This window comes from Rhododendron vialii, chromosome 2a (assembly GCF_030253575.1).
Source record: "Rhododendron vialii isolate Sample 1 chromosome 2a, ASM3025357v1".
Lineage (NCBI taxonomy): Eukaryota > Viridiplantae > Streptophyta > Magnoliopsida > Ericales > Ericaceae > Rhododendron > Rhododendron vialii.
In genome coordinates this window covers 23,898,675-23,922,127 of record NC_080558.1, presented here as the reverse complement: position 1 = coordinate 23,922,127, position 23,453 = coordinate 23,898,675, and the positions used below count along the sequence as shown (strand labels likewise).

Here is a 23,453-nt window from a genome sequence, read left to right as displayed (position 1 = left end):
CACAATCGAAACCACAGAGGAAACAATCTGATTACGCTTAAAGTTCAGGGTGGAACTGTTAATTACTGAACTAGGGTTTCGGTCCTCATATATAAACTGTTAATCATCGTCTCCATCGCCTCCCGTACCGCACTCGGAGAGAGAGAGAGAGAGAGAGAGTGAGTGTGAGTGTGAAGGAGCTTCAGAAATGGTGACTTACAGGGTAAACTCGGATCCTTACCTTATACGTCATTTTCGTATCTGTAGCTGAACTGTTGTTGTTTAAGTTTGCTTTCGTTGTTGGAACTGATTGTTGCTGGATTGTGTGCAGTTCCATCAGTATCAAGTTGTGGGAAGGGGTCTCCCTTCGGAAACCGATGAGCATCCCAAGATCTACCGTATGAAGCTCTGGGCCACAAACGAGGTCCGGGCCAAGTCCAAGTTCTGGTATGTATGCATGTGTGTTAATGTGTTTATTTCGTTGTGGTATTTTAGATCTTGAACGATGTTGAGCTGGTGTTACATGCTTGAGTGTTTGTAATTTTTGTGTCTTTAAGGTATTTTCTGAGGAAGCTTAAGAAGGTCAAGAAAAGCAATGGTCAAATGCTCGCTATCAATGAGGTATGATTTTCTCTGAAACATGTTGGTATTTCGTTGAGTAAATTGAATCTAGGGTTTGGAAACGATATGCATGCCTTGCTTGAAAGGAATGCTAGTTGGTGTGGCATGTCAGGATTAAGAAGAAATGCTACCGTTCTCTATCTTGGCTGTTACAAGACAAGAAATGAATGTGTTTTCCGGTATCAAGTTTTCATATTACTTTTTACTTTAGGATAACGAAGCATGAGAAACAGGAAGAGGGATAGAATTTCTTCCTCTGTATTTGATAAGCAATGTCGGTATTGTATATGCACTCAACCAATTGAATTTTGTCTCTGAAAGATTCTCAGTAGAAAAGAGAGTACTTTCTCAGTTTTTCTCATTGTCTCCTGCCCTTATCCACCTAATTTGTTGAGCAACCATTATCAAGTGTATTACATCTCATCATTTTACACCAGACACTGTAATCTTGGCAGAATCAAATTTTGGCTACAACATTGATTTTTCAAAAACCAACTTTATGTGTCGCATCTCTACATGATGTGAGTACTGATTAATACCTTGTTTTTAATCAACTATTAAGACATAGAGAAATGGTAAAATACTAAGACATAGAGAACTTTCTTTTGATGTTGGTTTACAAGTTTAGTAAGGAATGTAGAGGGAGGAGGAGAGTTTTTGAGATTCCTCATTTTATTTGGTAGCTTACTTGCCCAAAAGGTGGTATTTGGTGAGAAATGGTTAGAAAAGGACTTTTTTTTTTTTTTTTTTGAACTTAAGGATTAATACAATGAGTCAATGACTATTTGAAAGGTATCAGACATGCCACAAGCCTCCAGTAGAATGAGAAATAGGCCTATCCGAATGTTGAATCTTTTATCCTCAGTGTTTGCGGGTAATGGAGAGTTTTGCAATGGTTTCTGTCATCTGTGGGAGGCTGGGAGCATAAGTAGCACTGTAGCACAAATAAGGAATACGGACATGGCACAACACGGACACTCATTTGTTCGAAAATTAGGACGCAGACACGTCAGGGACACTTCGAATGTAGAATGCATTTGTATTATAGAGATATGATTTGAATTCATAGAAAAGGCGAAAAAGTTATTTCAATCAAACTAAGAACAATCCTATGAAGATACAATTCAGCAGTCAGTATATACTCCATGTCGTATCTTAACCTTTGATTTACTCATGATGTATGGGAGTATAGTGTTTGGGTGCATCAAGTATTAACTGTTAGAGAAAGCGCATATGTCTAATTCAAGCCCAATTAGTTTGGCTTCAAAATAATTTGTATATTAGGATGTGTGATTATTAGAAATTCAGTTTTGAATATTAGAATTCTGGCATCATTATAAGAAGAGCACATCCCAGCTAATATTGGCACCACTCTTTTACCAATTATATGCCAGTCCTAGAAAAATGCAAAGAAAGGGATGATGAAATTTCATTCATCTCCCTTTCTTGTATCCACTTCTTTTATTACTCATCCAAACAGGATACAATAACACAAGAGGCCAGGTTAAATTTCTTTTCTTTTTTTATTTATAGTTTTCCAATCAGACTTCATGTTTCTTTGGCATTAAGTTTTCAAGTGCCATCTCAGATTCTCATACTATAGTTACACGTGTCGAATCTAACTGTTACTACTGTTCCATGGCATATCTGATGTTAAATGAAAGATCACATGTTTCTAATGGGTAATGCATCCAGAGTCTGTGATGGTGTCATATCACAAGCGAAATAACACACTGAGTTCCTGGCAAGTGAGTGTTTGTTACTAGGCATATCTGAAGTTAAATGAAATACTCGTGGAGTTTGCCATAGTTGAATATGTTTTTATCCTTATTGGCCCATTTCCAACACATCATTGCTAGGAAGATGATCTCCTCAGCTGTTCCAACTTAGACAGTCTATGCAAGCCAATAAGGTGGTTGACATGGAGAAAATGTGGTGAATGATTATTATTACTTTCACCTTGCTTCTCTCTATTGTTCTTGCCCCATATTTTGGAGTTGCATGCGGATAATCAATATGCACAAAACAAGCTCAGAAGGCAATGTTTCTGAGTTGGTTTTGTGAATATTGCATATGTACCCAAAAGGTCCATAGTTGTATCGTGTCTTAGTTCCATGGCTGGATTACATTTTTGTTTTCTACAAGGACAGAAGGACTCCAGCCAGAAAATATAGGACTCCCTTTTCATTGTTTGAAAAATGTTACACATGGTGGTAACTTTGAGTGATTCACTTTTGATGTAATATATGCATAGCACCTGCTCAAAGATCATCATTAGAGTTGATGAACCTTTCCTGATGCGGTACATTGCATTCTCTCTTCGATGTTGCAACCATGTCTGCATTTCATATAAGTATATTTTTGTTTGTAAGTCTTTGATCTCCTCTCATTGTGAGCATTTTTCTGAATTTTGATGTCCTTGGTTAGCCAATTGTGTTTTGTTGGCCAATTTGTATGTCAATTGCTAGGAAATAGTTGCCAAATTTGGCTGTTTTGTTAGTTCAACTACAGCTGAACGTCTGGGAGAATTTGAGCATGCTAAGGTTATGGTTTATCCTTTCCAGTTAGGATGAGAATAGTGGTCCTGGTACGTTATTGGCAATCCATTGGCTAGATGGTGAACGGTTTGGTTATTCTTGGTTTCTAAAGTCACTTATTTATAAGCAATCTAAACCAAATGGTGTCCCTAAGTAGTTTAACTTGTCTCTTTTTCCCCCCGTAATTTTTTTCTCTCTTCCCCTTTAATGTTCTGCTGTTATGAAGAATTTGTTATACTCATATTTAACTCGACCAACTTTCAGATTTTTGAGAAAAATCCTACCAAGATCAAGAACTATGGAATCTGGTTGAGGTATCAAAGTCGTACTGGTTACCACAACATGTACAAGGAGTACCGCGACACCACTCTGAATGGTGCAGTTGAGCATATGTACACTGAAATGGCTTCCCGCCACAGGGTCCGCCTCCACTGCATCCAGATCATCAAAACTGCTACTGTCCCAGCAAAGCTCTGCAAGAGGGAGAGTACAAAGCAGTTTCACAACTCCAAAATCAAGTTCCCCTTGGTGTACAAGAAGGTCAGGCCACCCTCTAGGAAGCTGAAGACTACCTACAAGGCTTCTAGGCCCAACTTGTTTATGTAGTCCTCTTAATTGTTTTGTCGAAACAAAGCTCTATGAAGTGGGGGTAAAGATAGAATCACAAGTTTTGTTACTTTAGTTGAGGCATGCAGTTGTTTTTTTGTGCTTCTTGGATACTGTTTCATTTTTGGTAATGAGTGATTTCTAATTTTTGATTTTCGAGGATCCTCTTTGGCTATGTTAAGCCGGAGTAGCTACTGTTCATTTTATGTTTATCCGATTGTCGTGTGCTGTGCTTGTTTGAGTTTTCATGGGTTGAGAGTTGATCACTGAAACCCGTTGTGCTGGGTCCAACCTCAACCTGTTTAATCTTCTGCTTTGGGGAAGAAGTGCACGCATGGAAAACTGTTATGAAACTGGATATTACTGGAGATGGTTATAATCAGTCATGAATGGAACTCTTATTAGAGTGCTCATTCGAGCTGAAGTAGAACTGGAACAACCATAAAATGGAATTCTTCTTTCCTTTTGGGTGGTCTTTCTAAATTCTCGTTCTTTTATGTTGGGAACCATCTTTTATGTTGGGAACCATCGGTTACTTTTTGAATCGAAGTAGCGACGAGCCGAGTACTCCGACTACAGAGGGGGAAGAAAAGCTTGATAGTTATTCGTCTTCAAATCAATTAATGCATTGTGAGACACCCCCAATTTAGATTTCCCGATTGATTTACTTTGTTTTTCGGTTTTCTTGTTTTTCCGATGATGAATCAGATCAAAAGCAGTCTGGAGAATGAAAAAGTTTGAACTTGGAGTAAGTGGACCCCTTTCTTAAACCCAAAAACCCTAAAGTCAAAACCCTAACCTAGGTTTGGACCGTCGCGCGACGAGTTGATTCCCTTGCATGGTAATTCTTGCTGCCAGGTTTTGGTCAAAGTCAAAGCCTTGACTGTTGATCGGCGCGCGGTTGGCAGGACAATCGCCGATTATGTCACTCCATCGCACAATAGTCAGCACCTGTCCCTTTCACATTTTTCCAGCTGGATTTTGTGATGATCAAGAGTGCAGAGGGCTGTGTAACCCCGTTTTTGTCAACGATACAGCGTTTTGCAGGGCTTTGGCTTGCATCACCCCTCCCCCACTCTCCCATCACCTTTTGCACCCCTCCTCTCCACCATGTAACCACAACTAGCCTAGTTGGCTGATTGTGAAGCCTTGTGCACCACCAACCATGCACTCTCCCCCTACCCCCTTTGGTCTTCCATGCTAAAGGTGACAAAAATTCAAGCAAAGAAAGACTACACAAGCTTTTCATACACTCATTTCTCCTTCACTACCTTCTTGTTCAAACCTTGTTCTAATCACTCAAAGCTAGGTATAATCTACTTTCTGCTTACTGCTTTGATCCCTGAGGGGGGCTGGCAGGGCCAAGGCTGGTAATCAATACCAGTCCTGGCCCTAAAGTTAGCAGGGTTTCAAGAACCGTAAACTGGCTCTCCTGTGCGCGACGGACTCACTCTCTTGCACGACTGTTTTGGTCATCGCGCGATAGTCCTCGTGGGGATAGGATGCCAGTTACTTCCTGTTTTTTTATAGTATAATAAATCTCTGTGAAGCATGTTTAGAGTTATTCCACTGTTTTGCATGCTAAAACCAGTTAGTTTAGCTTATTTTGCTCATTTATTTACTTTAGAATGCCTCTGGGATGCTTCTGAATATGTATCAGAGCCCAGGCATGCAAGAGCAATCCCTAGAAGTCCAGTCCGGTCCATCGCGCGATAGACTCACTCTGTCGCGCGAGGATACGTCTATTTCCAGAGGCTGCCTTTGCATGGGCAATTTGGTCCTTGACCTTTTGTTTCAACACCTTCACTGTTTAAGGGCTGTATCTTATTTGTGTTTATCCTGTTTGTAATATTTATTTCCATACAGTATATACAAACTGCTTGGTTTGCCTCCTGAGCGAGCACTGGTCCTTCCAGAGCCCAGAAGGGAATAAAGTTCAGTCTATGGATGGGATGTCAACCCTCGCGCGACGGTATGGGTTCATCGCGCGATGGAGTACTTGCATGCATGAAGATCCATGCATGCAAATTGGCCATTGTTTGTATCGAACTCATACTCGGACACTGTTTGACATCCAGCCATGGTTCTGGATTTTATTTCGTTTATTTCCCCATGTCTCATGCCATCCATGCTATTATCTATCACATTTTGCAAACTGTTACTGTGTTAAAATCTCCGATTGACTGTTCCGCTGCCCTAATTGGCTAAAAATTGGTTAATAAGAGAAGAATCACAAAATATTTTCACAAAATGCCTAAGTAGAAACCTATCTCCGGATTGGGCGAGAGGGGTGCATTAAAACCATTCCATTCTCGTAATCTGGCTCCCGAACTCAGATATGGTTATGACGGACCAGTACCTTAAACTTTTTTAAATCAAAAAGCACGGCAAGTGCTTTGAAATACGGTTTCTTAGGTGTTGGACCTTCAAAACTCGAGTGGTGACTCTGTATTTTTGAGCGCTTGCCATCCGCACTCGCACTCCTTTGATTCCAGGCCCTTGCATTTTTGGAATCCGGAAATTCCAAAGGACATGGTGCCCACACATTGTGACCCTAATGTGATGACATCATATTCCTTGCTTTTTCTTTTAGTCGTCTTCCAATTTTTGCTCCTTAGGAATTAGGAGCCGGATTTATTATAGTTTTTCTCTCTCCAATAAATATAGTTTCTAACTTATTTCGTTGCATCGAATTTTTTCTCTTGGTCGTGATTTTTTATTTTATTTTATTTTATTAAGTCATTCAGTTCAGATAAGTAATAAAGCTTCTTTGTATTGGGTACGAGTATGCGTGCGTTAGCATGCGACTTTCATCACCAGTCCTCTCTCTCTAAATTAAGCATGCCATTTCCTTTTACCCTCGTCAGTCTTAGCATGCGACTTTCATCACTAGTCCTCTCTCTCTAAATTAAGCATGCCATTTCCTTTTACCCTCGTCAGTCTAACCAATTTGCACAAATTCAGAAAGCTCTCATAAACAGTCATGAAGCAAAGACATCATCAAATTCTACTTTTATCAATGGAAATTGGAAATTTGCGGAAAATAGGCAACAGCATTAAGAGAAGCAGTTTGTCATTCAATACCTAACGAGTGCATGACAATCATATCTCACATAATGATCACAAATTAGTTAGTCAAAAGATACTACGTACGATACACAATTTGCCTTTGCATGACTGTCAACTGATACAGTTTGAAAAAGAGGTTCCAAACCTTAACACACTGAGAAACACACTCAAAACCGGAGCAATATAATGAGTTCCAATAATAAAATATCACCATACACCAGCATCTCCTTCAAGCTGTCGGTAAAAATACTAGTACGAACTCTTTTAAAACGTCTAAGAATAAGTAATCAAGCCTTGGGTTTTTTCCCTTTTGCATTCAGGAAAGGCATGAAGGTCTTTCCACCCATGAACTCCCGCAGCACTTCCGGAATTTCAACACCTGGTAATTCTCAAGGATGCAACACATGGTCTTCTCTGTCGCTGTGAGGGTAGAGTTCAACAGGTGACGATACTGCTTTAACCTTTTCATTACTCTGCAAACACATTTGCAGCAGCAAAGGGTGAAAATTCAGATATTCACCAATTAAAAAAATAGCCCATCAGAAGAACCCTCTTAAAAGTGACAGCAGGTCGGTCTGTATGGACCCAGATGCAAATCGTCTTCATCCAGATTCTTACTACGGTGATGTACTTACTCATTTTCTTTACTAGGCCAAATTTGCACAAGCATATGTTGCGTTTTTCAAAGCAGAATAAATAACGGTCTTGCTATTGTCAGCCCACTGGGCTGATGATAAGCACACTAGAAGACAAGAAAAACATATATTTCTATATACTTTTTACACCATTTAATAAACATTCACACATTTACTATTGTCAACCTATTGAGCTGATTTTAGAATTTTTCAATAAATAATAATAGTAATCATGAATAAACAAGTGGTTGCCCCACGCAATACACTGTAACTGGTAAGTGATTCTCTCTCTGTAAAGATGTTCAAAATTATGTATTCACCGACAAGCGTTGAATGGTGGGTCGGAGAAGTAACTCATGTTTCGAGCCCTGTCGGCGTTTGGGATCCAGGATTATGAATAGCTTCTGAAATCCCGTGTGAACTAACCTACTAACATCCTGCTAACCCCCGCTGATGTATACAATATAACCAAACTAAACCAAATCGAGCCTTATGTTCCAATCACTTGGGGTCGGCTACATGAATCATTTTCTTCCATTGAGTTCTATCAAAGATCACTTGTTCACATAAACTTATTATACTCATATCCTTGCGCACAACAACATCTAATGTCAATTTAGGTCTACCTCTCCCCGCGCGTAGTATTGTTATCCGAAACTATTCTATCCGCTTTCTTAACTACTGTATCTCCTGGTTTACGGTAGACATGCCCAAACCACCTTAATCTATTTTTCCTCAATTTCTCCATTATAGGTGCTACACTTACTATCTCACGAACTGTTTCATTTCTAATCCTGTCTCGTCTAGTCTTACCACACATCCACCTTGTCACGCCCTCGATTTCTAACATAAATAATAATCATTTTAAATAAATAAAATCCTCACTAAAATACAGATAATACCCAAATAACACATTTTTTTTAAAAATTAAATACAAATGTTACAATCTTGGCTCGAGGCCCCAAATTATCAAATACTAGTATCCGAAGAAAGTAATATTACAATTTACGATAGTCATTCTTCCAAATACTCCTCTTGAATACCTTTCAATACTATGATCATGCATGCACAACAAGTACGCCTTGTCAACTCTTTGAATTTCACCTGAAATGATAATAGATTTGAGCAAACACGCGCCCAGTAAAGAAATCTTTACACTAGCTATATGAAAATGCGATAAAATATGCGCCAAAGATGAATGAGTTTCAATGAACAAACATGAGCAATGAAGATTTGCCACAATAGACAAACGGATATCGACTTCAATGATCTAGGCATCTTATCAGATTCCTATCAAGGCACATGTCAAACTAGAAGTTATACTAAGTTCACATCCAACCAAACAACCTACAATAGGTCCTCAACCACTTCATTTACTCTATGCGTGAACACCATAATCTATCTCAATTTTACATTACAGAATATCAAATCGTTTTCCCTTAAAACTTTCCTTTTAATTGCAAAATGACTTGTGAAAACCAAACCAAACCAATACGAGTCAAGTTCCGTAATTCGAGCTTGAATACCGGAGTCCGTTGATTTGTGTCCAAATACCGAAAATCGTTGATTCGCTCAAGAATACCGGAGGATTTTCATCAAAATCCTTTAACCAAAACCAAAATCCTCTCATTAACTTCATAAACCAATAACGTATTATTAAGAGTTTGAGCCGAAGCTCCTGCCAGGCATTTACTCGATAACGTGCCCTGAAGACAAATGATATGAGCATCTAGCTCCTGCCAGGCATTTACTCATTTAAGAGCCCAAAAAACATACAATATGAGCATTTAGCTCATACCAAGCATTTACTCATTTAAGAGCCTTGAAAGCACACAATATGAGCATTTAGCTCCTGCCAGACATTTACTCATTTAAGAGCCCAGAAAACATACAATATGAGCATTTAGCTCCTGCCAGCCATTTACTCATTGAAGAGCCCTGAAAGTCCTCTTTGTGTCCATTAAACATTTACATTCTTTCCACATTCCCATTTCACAAACATCAAATCATTCAATCGAATCCAAAGGCTTTTTAATCAATCACAACTTAATCATCCCAAACAGTTCTATCATAACATCGATTAAACTTCCAGTATTCTAAACGATCTACCAATACATCACATTGATTACATTTTGAAACGTTCCAAATTGTCAACCATAGCATGACTCCTACTAATAAATTAATACACATCATTCCCTTTAAGTAGACCATAATACCACACGTTATGTACCAACCCATCTCCACCCTACGGCATATCTCTTGCTATTGTTGACACCTAGACCTCATGGGATAAGCACCCAAAGAACTAAAAGAAAACAACAAGACGGATTATGAGAACATGGATTTCGGTCTTACCTTTCGGATCACTAGACAGACACCCATCTACCCACTCGCACTCACCACAATGCCTTGCATAACCTACGACACTTCTAAACAACCATACGATGTATCATTCGTTTACAACGTTACCCAAGGTTATGTTTTACGAGTGTCTCAGGAATGGAAACGATCAACGAGCCACCAAAAGACAAGCCACCAAGCTTAGAGATGGTTTAAGGGTGCTTTAGAAGTGCTAGAAGTGATCGAGGGGGTCAAAACGAAGGAATTTAGAACAAAGCAGTGAAAACTGTCCATAAGCATATGGTATCGATACAGCCAAAATAGCTGTATCGATGCAACAAGCAAACAAAATGAGAAGCTACGATTTCGAAATGGTATCGATATGTCAAAAGGCCCGTATCGATACGGTGATGTTTCGAGCAGATTTTCTGCAGATTCTTGAGGATTAAACTACAACAACAACAACAATAACAACCATAGGCACGATTCATGGCACATAATCCACTCATAAACATATAGAGAGTGTAAGAAATCCCTACCTCGAGCATCAAAGCCGAACCCCCACGAGAGATCGAGCCCTAGCTTCCAAAATCAACACCGAGAGCAATACGCCTCCATCGAGAGCTAACTGACGATGTATGAGCTCCAATACGCGTGTAAATGATGGATTGGAGGTTGGTTGTCTTGGGTTTTGAGTTTGGGGAGGAGTTCTTGAGTGGAGGAGTGAGAGAGGGAGGGGGATCGGAAGATGAGAGAGAGAATGGGTTGGGGATTTTAATCCCCCCCCCCCCCCCACACACACACACACACACACACACACACACACACACACACACTTGGGCACACACTAATTACACTTGCACTCCCTCCACTTTCATTCCTTAACATCTAAGTCCCAATCAAATAAATCCAACAAGTTCCTCATTTATTCCACATTTTAACTTTAATAAATCCTTTGAACGATTTTCAAAAAAAATACGGGTCACTACACACCTCAACATTCTCATTTCTGCTACACTCATCTTGCTCACCTGTTGTTTTTTAATAGGCCAACATTTTGTCCCATAAAGTATCGTTGGTTTGATGGCAGTTCCATAGAATTTTTCCTTCAATTTTGTGGGTACCCTCTTGTCACATAGTACACCAGTAGCGCTCCTCCACTTGAGCCACCCCACTTGGATCCTATGGATCACATTATCGGCAATCTCTTCATCTCTATTAATAATTTGATGTATACAATATGGCAAAAAAAAGAGATAAAGAATTGCAAATAATGAACTTAGTTTTCAGCTTTACTACTTTTAGGTTATGCTATTATTTGTATTTTTCATGTTTAGTACACTCAAAAATATACTAAAACATAAGGGGAGTGATTTTGTCACTCTTCTTTTTGTTAATGTCACTTCCTTTTGTGTTTTTAATAGATAATTTGTTTAGTGAGAGAAGGAGAGTGACATTAATAAAAAGAGTAGTGGCAAAATCAATTCCCAAACATAAAGACTGGGATGTTACACTAACTTTAACATTTTTCATAATGCTTCCTTTTCCAGTTTCGATTTGGGCAATCATTTTCATTCCCCATTTTGATATATGCACTCCATTTTTTGTCTTCTAATGAAACTTCTATTTGTGATTTTTCCACCAAAAAATAAAAAAGGAGTTTCAAAATTATTTCCCTGATGTAACATAAAAAACAAATACTAGGGATGTACATATTTATTTATAAGATTAAAATACAACAAATTTAGAAAAAAGTTAATTGAAAAAATGCCACATAGGACGGTAGGAACGGACATAGAGACTTCTAGTGGAAAAAGTTAACTGAATTGCCATAGTATGTTAATAAATTATGGCACAATCCAATTGATACAAGAATGAAAGCAAACAACATCTTAATCCCTCCGTTCTAAAATGACGACCTTTTTGGAAAAACGTGTCATTTTCAATTGCTTATATCTTTCAATATGAATGTCAAAAAAATGTAATATGGATCTTATTTGATAGATTATAATTAGTTCTATTAAACAAAGTTTTCAAAATCACATAAAACTTTATAAATCGAAAGATATAAGCATTTGAAAATGGCACGGAGTCCCAAAAAGATTACTCATTTTGGAACGGAGGGAGTACCTTTTTATGCCCGTATCGGATCTCTAATCGATCTCCTGGACTGATAGTCAGTACAGTTTGAATAGGACACAAGTTCTCTGAAAGTAATTGATGCAGGATACTATCCTTCCAAATCATACTGCTTCTTTGCAGCTGCATGCATCATTTAAAGCACCCGAAACAACAGCCACAACTTGATAGGGTATGTTTAGCCGCGATAGAGAGAATTGTTATATTCTGAATGAAAGAAAGGAAAAGACTAGATTACATAGAGAAAAACCACTATGCATGTCACCAGCAGCGTCCCCGGTACAGGACCCTGCATTTTCTTTTGGGCGAAATGGCAGAGAGAATAGAATTTGTTTTCATTGCAATGCATTAGGTTATCTGACAATGCAAAATCTGGCAAGATAACTGTAGGTATATGGTTACAGGGCTGCCCACGTGTCCCTCTCCTTCCCCTGCCACGTGGACAGGGATCACCAAAGACGCGTATTGGCAGCCCAGTCATTGTAGTTTTTACCTGCACGTAGAAGATATGAGCTCACCTCGGAGTAAGCTCCTCAAAGAGCACATATTGATCGAGATAGCCCTCGGGATCCTTAAGGGGATCTCGAAGGAGCCACCACTAGCCAGGACAGTGAGCTGGGTCCAGGCACCTCACACAGGAACTTTGGAGGATATGTGAATTGGAGGCTAGTAGGGGTGAAATTAAAACCGGAGGAACCGAACCATTTTTCCGATTGTTTGTCAGTTTGCAGCATTGAATCATCGGTTCGGTTCGGTTTGCTGCACATTTAATTAGCTTTGGATCGGTTGGGTTCTATAAGTGAAGAAACCAAGACCGAACTAACCGAAATCCACCGAACCATTTTAACATGCAATTGATATAATCCTGGCCATCCACCTGTACGATGTTGATTACCCCTACAAATATAACTGAACCCAAAAACCCTAAAAATATCACTCCTCTCTCAGCCTCTCTCACTAATCCCATCGGCTCTCCCAGCCTGTCTCACTGAGTCACTCATCCCGATTACGTTCAGGATCTCACACTCTCTCAGACTTTCCAATCTCCACAACCACGATCGATCCTCATCGGCTCATCTGAAATAAATTAAATTTTTTGATTAGTTCTTGATTGTCAGAGACCGGTTCCTGACCTTTGGACCGATACTTTACCGTTACGGGGTATTAAAGCAATTTAGAAGTAATTTTTGTCGAAAAATGATTTTTAAAAATTCACGAACGCTAGACCCGATTTTTGTGGCCGTTACGTAATGTGCTACACTACCGAAACCGTTACACTCAACCCATTACTATTACGTATCGCGAACCGTTATTTAAAAACCTTGAGGCATTGTTGGTTGAAATTTCCCAATACTCCCTTTCTCCCAAATTCTTTGTCCGGTCCGCAAAACGGAGTGTTAAATAATGCAATTTTTGCAAAAAAAAATTAAAAGTTTTTCAACAACTTACTAGATATCAATGAGTATTTTTAATTTGTAAAAAAAGTTTGAATTTTTTCTTGAAAAAATTGCATTATTTTTAATACTCCGTTTTACGGACCGGATAAAGAATTTGGGACGGAGGGAGTAATATTTAGGTTGTTTGCTATAGGTAGATTAATTTGTAGCGGCCATAGGTGCTTGACATGAGTCTCATTTTTAGCACTTGATTTTAACACTTTTGTCTTTATTTAAATTTTCTTCACATATGTTAGTTTTGCGCTAATTTTTTGAGGACATTGTTTCTTTTAGCGCTAAAAGTTGGATATTTCCCCAAATTGCGTAAAAGTCATAGTCTTATACTTTTTTGATTGTTCTCGTAGAGACAAATCAATAACCGGATAGCCTACATATTTTAGCGCCAAACTAACAAATGCGAAAAAATAATGAATAAGGACAAGAGTACTAAAATCAAGTATTAAAAGTGGAAAACTCAGTACTCCCATATTGGAACCATCCCTTCCTTCGTTATCATTCTGAATCAGGGCTAAGTTTTATGAATTACTGGGGATTGCCCGTGCCTAAAAGCACGAAGCAATACGTTTTGAGCACAAAAAGTTTTTTTTTTTTTTATCATAGAAAGTGCTTTTGTTTTTGATCCCTCATCATTGTTTTCAATTTTATAATCACTACGCCAAATATCGCTTTTACCGACGGTATTATTACCGGCGGTAAAAAAACTGCCGTTAAAAGCTATTTTTACCGGCATTAGTAAAACCGCCGGGAATAACTACCTAAAACGGCGATTTTTTTAAAAATGCCGTTTTTACAAACTTTTACTGGCGGTTTTTTGAAATACCGCCGGAAATAATAGAATATAAGGTTTTTTTAATACCGGCGGTTTATTACCGCCGTTTATAATAATACCGACCCGTATAATATAAATATTATTATTTATCCTACATGACGCAATATGCGAGTCAGCCCAGTTGGTAGCACGCGCGCTATAGGATCCGGAGGTTCCGGGTTCGATTCCTAGTAAAGCAAAAAAAAATTAACCACCGATTTTATTGCCGGCAGTATTATTACCGGCGGTCCTTTACTGCCGTTTTTAGTATTACCGGCGGTTTTCTAATGCCGCTTTTGTTTTTCCGACAATTGTTTTCCCGGCGGTTTATTTCCGGCGGTTTTTGAACTATTACCGGCGGTTTTGAGTATTACCGGCGGTTTTGGGACTATTAACGGCAGTCTTCTCATGCCGCTAATACTAAAATTTGGCGTAGTGAATATGAAGAATAACATATAATCTGTGTGTACGACACTACCAATGATCATCTAAATCACATAAATTTGAGCCAACAAATTCAAACCCAATATCATGTTGCATTCATAAGATCCTATGTTTTTTTTTTTTTTTTTTTCTGTATACGACTGTAGGGAAATCAACTCTAAAAGGAAACAAATAATAAGAAAATATTGAATTGAATGTAATAGAATCAACTTTAGACATAAATCAATTATTTAGTTGATTTAAATTCAAAAAGATAATCAAGTTTTTAAGGAAACAACTTAAAAGCAATCAATTGAAAGAATTTACCAATCATAAAGTTAGGATGTTTATATTTGGAAGTATGCTTTCAATTGGACGGATATAATCTACTGAAAATTCAATCCGATAGTTGTAGAGGATGTTGGTGTAACGACCCTGATTTTTGGTAAATAAAAATTTCATTAAATATTTAAATTTTATTTTAATTACTTGGATTGCTTTTGATTTTTTTTTTAATTTCTAATAATCCGTCGTAATTAGATTTGAGACTTATAAAATTATATCTTTTCGCACCAAACAATCTAGTCATTTTCTAAAGACAAGTATGCTTATAGAAGCACTTGTATATTTTCCTAATGAGTAAAATAAATTTTTTAAATTATATTTCTTTGCTAGAAATCCTACTTGGCAAGTAGAATTAGCTTTCAACCAATTTGTTAGAGAAACGTAGTTACCAGTTAACCTAGTTACATTCTCCTAACCTTAGATGGATTTTTTTGACCATCTTTGAGCATTGTGAACCTTTCCAACCCTAGACTAGAAAATCATTATATCTTCCAAGTGTACTTTTGTTTTGTTTTGTTTTATTTTATTTATTTCTTCTCTTTCTTTACCATTGGGTCAATAATTACTAGGGAAAATTTTATCCCTTGGGTAATAAAAGTAAGTCAATTCCCTAGATTTTCTAAGTACTTATATATCTAGATATATGTACCTTATAAGGTATTTTACTAGATTTTCTAGGTACACAAATAACCTTATATATAGGTACATGTACCTTATAAGTTATTTTTACTAGACTTGCTAAGTACACCTATATATTTATATATAGGAATATGTACCTCATAGCCAGTTTTATATATTTCTAGGGAATCCTAGACCATACTCCTAACCTTTGCCCATTGGATAATAAATATTAAGGAAATTTTTACCCCATGGATAATAGAAAATCTAGACTTGCCATTGACCTCCAAAGATATTGTACTAAGATTTTTAGGTACACATATATGGTTATATATAGATATGAGTACTTCTTAGCTTAATTTATTTCTAAGAATCTTGACCATATCTTCTCTAGATTGACACTTGAAAGCCTTACTCTTTCCTAGACTAGATCACATAGTACTTAAATATACTTATATATGCATAGTGATATATATAGGTACCTTGTACTAGTGAGAGATGGAGAGATATGAGAGAGATTTGGAGAGTACATTGACAAAATTTTCTTACATCCTTACAACCAATCTTTGAACCATCACTTCTTCTTCCATCAAATCTTCCTAAAAATCTAACCCAAGTATATAATCTAGTCTTTCAAGGTCATACCTTTCATAATTGCCCCTTTACCCATTGGACAATAATTGCTAGGAAAAATTTTATTCCTTGGGTAATAGCCAAGAATTTTGCTATAAATAGCACCTCATTCTCACCATTCAACTCACACCTTCCATTCTTCAACTTCTCTCTCTAAAAAGTCTTGTATTCTTGCCTTGTTCTTACTTTGTTCTTAGTGTTCTTGAGGTTCTTCTTGAGTTATTCAAGAAACTCATCTAGGCTGCCACTAAACCACCACTCGACCACCCTTTCGATCCAAAAAGTTTAAGTAGTTTGGTCAAGAACTAGTTTCGAGAGAAACCTTTCTCTTTCGAAGCTACCGGAAGCTCACCGTAGGAAGTTACTCCGTCCAACGTACTTACTTTTTTTCGTAGCCGTACCTACCGCCAAGAAGAATGGTAGAATACTTGGATATATGATTACTTGGATTACCTGTTTGATGTGTGATAAAACATAAGTGGTATCCACTCCAAAGGTGTCCGTACCGGGCAGTGCCTACGGCACTACCCATCCCGATTGGAATTTGAATTACCCTTTGAATCTTGATAGTGGCTCAAATTGCTGAAAATTAACCTGGTATAAAGAAGTCTATTATCAAAATCGTATTTTTTAATTTCCATGGAGATAACATTAACAAAGTACAAAACCACCAAATACAACCAAAGAACACAAATTCAACTCTAATCTCAGTGAGTGTAAGAAGGATTTTAACAACATTACAGTTGCCAAATCCCATTAAAGACGGAGTTGAAGGAATTTCTGATTAATAGCCATCCAGCCACATAATTGTACCTGAAAAATAATAATCTATGAACAAAATGTAATCATCTATGAACCTCAAAAAAATGAATTTAGGCCAAATCTGTTGTATTACTAACAAAAAGTATTAATCAAATATCATCACTCCACAATCAGTTGCTTGTCGCAAACGTGGGATGGGTGTTAGCCTTTTTCCAAATTTAACAAACTTTCTTGGCAAAGGTCTGGGACTAACAATTCATAATAGCTTCTCCATTTGTGTGGTCATATTCCTCTACTTCAAGGGCTATCTTAAATATTGAATTACCCGTGCTTACGACACTCCTAAAAAATAACCCGCAACATTCATTCAATTGTGATAGACTCTTGAAGTCACCAAAGAAGCCCCAAGAAGCATCAAACATTAAGGCATAAGGCAAATGGGCTTTCGGAAGACCACTTTTTCCAAAATCAAACTACACCATAGCTTTGACTTATGATAAATATAAGGGCATCCGCATCTCCCTCGTCATACCCACTCTGCAACTATACTAACGAGGAAATCATGTAAAACTCGCCGGCATCAGACTCTTTATCACCATCGTTACTTCAACAATTTTGTAGTTTTGCTACAGTGCCTCGCGTCTTCTCCCGAGTCACTGTTCATTTGATAGACAATATTTTATTCCTTAATCTATTAGCTTTACCAGATCGAGGCCATGAGGCGGTTACCTTCACCGGCACCGAAGACATGGTCTTCAGCGACGGCATGGCCTCGATCGACGTTGGCAACGAACCTTCTTTGATCGACTGGTCTTCATTCTTCAACGCCTTCTTTGATCGCCGGCAACGGGCCTTCTTTGATCGACTGGTCTTCATTCTTCAACGCCTTCATTGATCGTCGACAACGGGCTTCTTTGATCGACGGGCCTCCGACGCCTTCTTTGATCAACGGCAACATGCCTTCTTTCTTTTCTTTGTTCTGCCTCTCAATCAGAGAGTAAAGTTAGAGAGAGGGGCTTTTGGTTTGCTATTTTTTTTTCTTTGCTATCTTTTTTTTTAAATAAAGAAACAATATTTTAAATGGAATAGTTTTAATATAGAGAATCTGATGCAGTAGACATTTTAAAAGTGAGTAGCTAAATAGACATTTTAAAAGTGAGTAGCTAAAGTAATAAAGTGACTTTTTGAGATGTAAATTGGTCGAAAATGTAGAGAGTCTGGTGTGGATGCTTTAAAGGAAACACAATTGAATATAAAGAAAAATAGAAGGCTCTTCTATCATTCAAATCAATCACAAAAACACATAATATAATACCTTGTCATTTTACTTAGTTACAAAGACTACACAACTCTCCGTCACTAACACTAACATAAGCAAATCCCATGTTGGCACGGAAAAGAATTACCCATGCCTAAGACACGGAATTTTAAAAACCATCTTTTTCAATTTCCAAAAAAAAGACAATAACAAAGTACCAATAACAAAGCGAATTACCCGTGCCTACGGAACTCTCCCCAATAGTACCAATACGAGTCTTTAGACTGTGATAAGCATGGATACAGATTTATGATAAATTTATTACACTAACTTCACAATTACTCATCATCTAAGAATCCAACAACAAAAAATTCAGCTCCTAAGTATTGACTAAAACTATCGAAATAATCACAATCCAAACCTTTCAACTTATTATTTACCCATAACTAAACCGGCCACTCTCACACAAATTACAAATGCATAAGTAGTTCATAGTGGGTAGTAAAGCCTTCCTTTCTGATGAGAAAGAAATGTAGGAGAGTGAAATCCGACACATAACCAAGACTTCGTGTAGAGACCCATAAAATTGTTATAATTTTGAAAATCATTTGGTGTGAAAAAGAATAGTTTTATTATTAAAGTCGTACGTATGTTTGTGGGGGTGTACGGATATACGAGTTTGGTTGTGTGTCGGACTCTCGGAGAATAGTAAAATGTAAGTTTTGATGTTGTAATGTTGTTTGGAAGTGTTGGTATCAAGTTGGGTTCGTTCCGGAGTTCGCTGAAAATTTTCACTTTTCTGGCGCCTAGTACCGGTACCCGTTGTCCAGACCTTGATCAAATTGTCATTTTGAAGGCTCCAGTACCAGTACTAGCTGTCGCACAGTACCGGTACCTGCTACGTTTTTCTGTAATTTTCAGCACGCTTTTTGGACTTCTATAAATACCTTCCTTTTGTCATTTCTCACTCCCAAACCCACGAAAAGCACCTGAAAACACCTCCTCTCATCTACCCAACTCCAATCTCACCCAGAACCCTTGATTTCAACCTAAAATCTCCAAGATCCAAGGGTTTTCTTCCTCAAAATTTCAAGATTCTTGCATTTGGTGAACCAAGGGTGAGTTTTGTGTTCTTGTTCTCACTCCTCTTGGCTCTATCACGTTTTGCTCACTCTCCTCTTGATTATTTGATGATCTTTGCTTGTTATTCATATTTTTGGGCTTTATTTGCTGTAGATCTTGTATCCAAGCTCGGGTAAAGCTTGTCTTTGGAGAATTCGAGCTTTTTGCTCTTGATAGACCTAGGGTTTTGCTCAAAACCCATCTAAGTAGGGATTTCTCTCTTCCTTTACATGTTTTGCGGTGACTAAGTGTGATTTAGATGTTTATTTGCTATATATGGTCGAATGGAATGTTTTATGGCTTGAGGAGTGTAAATCCTTTCAAAGTAGTCTTGAATATTGTGACTTATGAGCTATGCACGGTGTATTTGATAATGTTTGGTTGTGTGTAGAAGATGTTTATGGTATTAGTGTTGATTGCGATGATTGGGTGGTTGTCGATGTGAAGTGATTGTGGAGTATGTTGTGTCGCGAGGGGTGGATACACAATGTCGCAAGGGGTGGAGGTTCGTTGGAAAAGGTATATATGCGTGTGCATGTGTATATGTGTACGAGAATGTTATGACACTCGTAGTGGGTGTTGATGTGCATCCGTTTGGATTTAATATCTAATTTAATTTGCTGTATTTATACTCATTATCTCATTGCATATAGATTTTGTGGAGAATTTTCTACTGGGCTAGTGTAGCTCAGTAAAATCCTTCTTTTTAAGTTCGAACGCAGGGCAATAGGTTGTACGACATGGTGTTTCTAGAAACGAAGACTTTTGGAAGCTAACATGATTTAGTTACTCTCTCATCTTTGTAATAGGGTTGCTTTTGATTAAAGATGGCTTGTAACTAATTTAACTCTTGTATTATCTTTTGACTATAAGTTGTAATATTCTAAACAGGTTGTACTTGTATCGCAATTAATTTGGGCCGTGGTGCCAAGACTGTAATTACTTAAAACTTGAGGACTTTGTTGTAATTACGCAGGTGAGAAATGCATTTTGGGTATTATCTAGTTTATGCGAAGATCTTTTATTAAAATGATTTATGTATTTATGTTTAAAATTGAGGGCGTGACACTTCGCAAACCAAACCACTAACTCAATTAACACCACTATCGTCATGACTATGAAAATGTAACGCCCCGATTTTTGAAAATAAAATCGGAGGTTTTAAATATTGATTTCTAAAAATTTATTGAATTTAAAATTCAAAATCCAAACCGGATAATTCACCCTAAAGTTTCGTCTATTACAAATTATCGTAGAAATACTGAAAATAGTCTTTGTGGTAATAAACTAACAAAATAACAGAGCCATCCTCTAAGTTTGATACGGGTCCCAAGCATATTCTGGCTCGGCTCCCACCTCTGGGTTCTCTTCAGCATAAAATTGTTCACCTTTGGGATTTGGTGTCTCTTCTTGATTATCTGCAAAATCTGGCACGGAAGCCAGGCAATCCGTACCTGAGTGAACAAGTTCACCCCGAAGTATAATCCAACCCAACTACCCTTCTTACTTTACAGTTAGCAAGCAGCAGGAATAATAATAGTGCGAAAAAGTAATACAGAGTTTGTTCCACATAAATCAGTTCATTACTATCCATTAACTTGACGTGAAATCTAAGATCTCCTCCGCGGGATCTTTCCTCCCTCAACCGCTAGCCATGCTCGGTCCCATGAGGTCACTTCCTTTTGCTGTCGCAGATGCATCTAAGTTATATACCGAGTATGCATCCCAATAACTACAACAAGGGGAAAGCTTATCATGCCTGAATCACAACTAGGGTTCGCCTATCTTATATACCACTTCACCATCATCTCTGGACGCACGCCAGTTTATCAAATCATCACTGGACACACGCCAGCACTGGACACACGCCAGTTTATCAACTCATCACTGGACACACGCCAGTTTATCAAATCACCACTGGACACACGCCAGTTTCAATCTCATCACAAATCTCAACATCACGCTTGCAGGCAATCTAGAAATAAAACTTTTCAATTCATCCATTACTTAGCACCGTCTAATGAATTCTATTCGCATACCACCCCATGTCTCTAGGGTCCAATCTAACACTTAAATCAAGTATCGATGCAATATATAGCAAATCAATAATAATTAAAACAATTAATAAACAACGTAACCACGCAACTTATTATGAATGGGCCGTTGCCCTTAATCTTGTATAGTCACAATGTCAACAATAAAGTAAGAGTTTTAAAAGGAAAATTTTCTAGACTTTTATTAATTAATTCTAAGATAATAGATTAATTAAAAACTAATTAAATACATTAATTGGATAAAAATATTGAAACATTTATCATGACTTTAATATGAGTCCTAAAGGTCCTACGCAACCAGTTGAGTGTCAAAAGTTGGGTCCGGAAGGTCACGGGATTAATTTAAATAAAGACGTTTAAATAAAGTGGCCGAAAGTGAATTAAATAGATAATAAATAATTTGCAAATTTAAAATATGCTACTGTTAACAAGATTTCATCCTCAGAATATAGAGAGTCTAAATAAAATTGTTCGGGCATTTATAATAAGGTTATAAGGTCGTAAAGAATTTTTAATTGAAAACACTGTAACAATAATAATAAATAGTAAATTAAATAAAAAAAATATGCAATTAACAAGATAACTTCTTTGAGGTGTGAGGAATCAAGGAAAAATAGTCTGGGTGTTAAAAATAATGTTTGAAAGGTCGCAAATATTTTTCGTTTGTAAACTTTGATAGATAACGAACAAATAATTTAATAAATAGATAATTAAATAAAAAAAATATGATCTTAACAAGTTATGATCTGTGGAGTGTGAAAAGTCTAGGAAAAATAGTTCGGGGGTCGAAAACGATGTTCAGAAGGTCGAAAAGTTGATTCGAAACAAAATAGGTCAAACCGCAAGGTCTGACCGGTCAAAGGTTGCGGTGGGAAGCCCAGCCGCGAACTCGCGACTGGTTCTTGCGGTCCGCAGGTTGCGGCCGCAAGATTGAAGGCAGAAACGATTTTTTTTTGGTTTTGGGCTCGGTTTTCGATGCATGGGTTCGTTCGGGCTATTGGGTTACGCATAAAAACAATAAATATACTTAGAGGAGTGTTTGGAAGGAATTATACTACCTTGGTTCGGGCCGAATTGATTTTAGAACGAAACTTGATTTGGAGAAGACGACTACGGTTTTGGCGATCGGGGGACTTTGGGCTCGAATTGAATGATGCTTGGGGATGCTTGGGATTGAAGGAAGAGATTGGAATGGTCAATTTGGGTCTCGGTTGGTCGTGGCTACGAAACCCACTTTTCTCTCTCTTTCTTTCTCTCTCTAAAACTCCATTGATTGGAGTTCGATTTTTCTCCGATTTCTCTCTCTCTCTCTGGACTGGTGGAATATGGGGAGTGGCGTGGTGTGCCCTAGGGTCGGGGTTATAGGGTATATATAAGGGAATTTTTTATAAAAGTTGATGAAATTTGAGTTTAAAAAGGATTCTAATTCTAGGGCTTGAGATGAACGAAAATAAGGGTGGAGATAATCAGGGAGAGGGAGTAGAGTCTGAGTAGGAGAGGGAGAGGTGGAAAGAAATTCGTAATATGCATGCATGCAATTAGAAAAATGAAATAGGATAATTAGATTAGAATAATTATGTTTGTATAAATATATCCTATTAAAGAATAATTAATTTTTATTATCAATAATACTAATTATATGATATTATTTTTAATAAAAATATCGGGTTGTTACAACCTATCCCCCTTAATAAAATTTCGTCCTCGAAATTAAAGTGTACCTTTAGGAGGAAACAGATTCGAGTAGTTGGCGCGCATAGTATCCGTTCGTTCCTAGGTTGATTCCTCAATTCCTCGATGTCGCCAAAGGATTCGGACGAGTTGAATGGTTTTTCCTCGAATGCACTTCTCACTATAGTCTTGGATTTCTACCGGCTGTTCCTCGAGAGTGACGTCCTCGTTGAGTTCGATGTTTTCCCAATTGATGATGTGGGAAGGATGTGCCATGTATTTTTGGAGTATTGACACGTGGAACACGTTGTGAACTCGGTCCAGTTGTGGCGGTAGTGCTAAGCGGTACGCCACTTCTCCAATTTTCTCGAGTATC

General features: G+C 37.7%; 1 protein-coding gene across 1 annotated transcript; it reads left to right on the top strand.

The window, feature by feature from the left end:
• Nucleotides 1-3,899, top strand: LOC131315808 (large ribosomal subunit protein eL20). Its single transcript, XM_058345007.1, has 4 exons — nt 1-202; nt 311-426; nt 537-600; nt 3,402-3,899. Exons 1-4 carry the CDS (start codon nt 188-190, stop codon nt 3,741-3,743), a joined length of 537 nt encoding a protein of 178 aa, XP_058200990.1. The 5' UTR covers nt 1-187; the 3' UTR covers nt 3,744-3,899.
• Nucleotides 3,900-23,453: the final 19,554 nt, after the last annotated feature.

Coding starts and splice junctions, on each gene's coding strand:
- LOC131315808 (XM_058345007.1), top strand. Junction 427..536: donor CGGGCCAAGTCCAAGTTCTG/GTATGTATGCAT, acceptor TGTGTCTTTAAG/GTATTTTCTGAGGAAGCTTA. Junction 601..3,401: donor AAATGCTCGCTATCAATGAG/GTATGATTTTCT, acceptor ACCAACTTTCAG/ATTTTTGAGAAAAATCCTAC.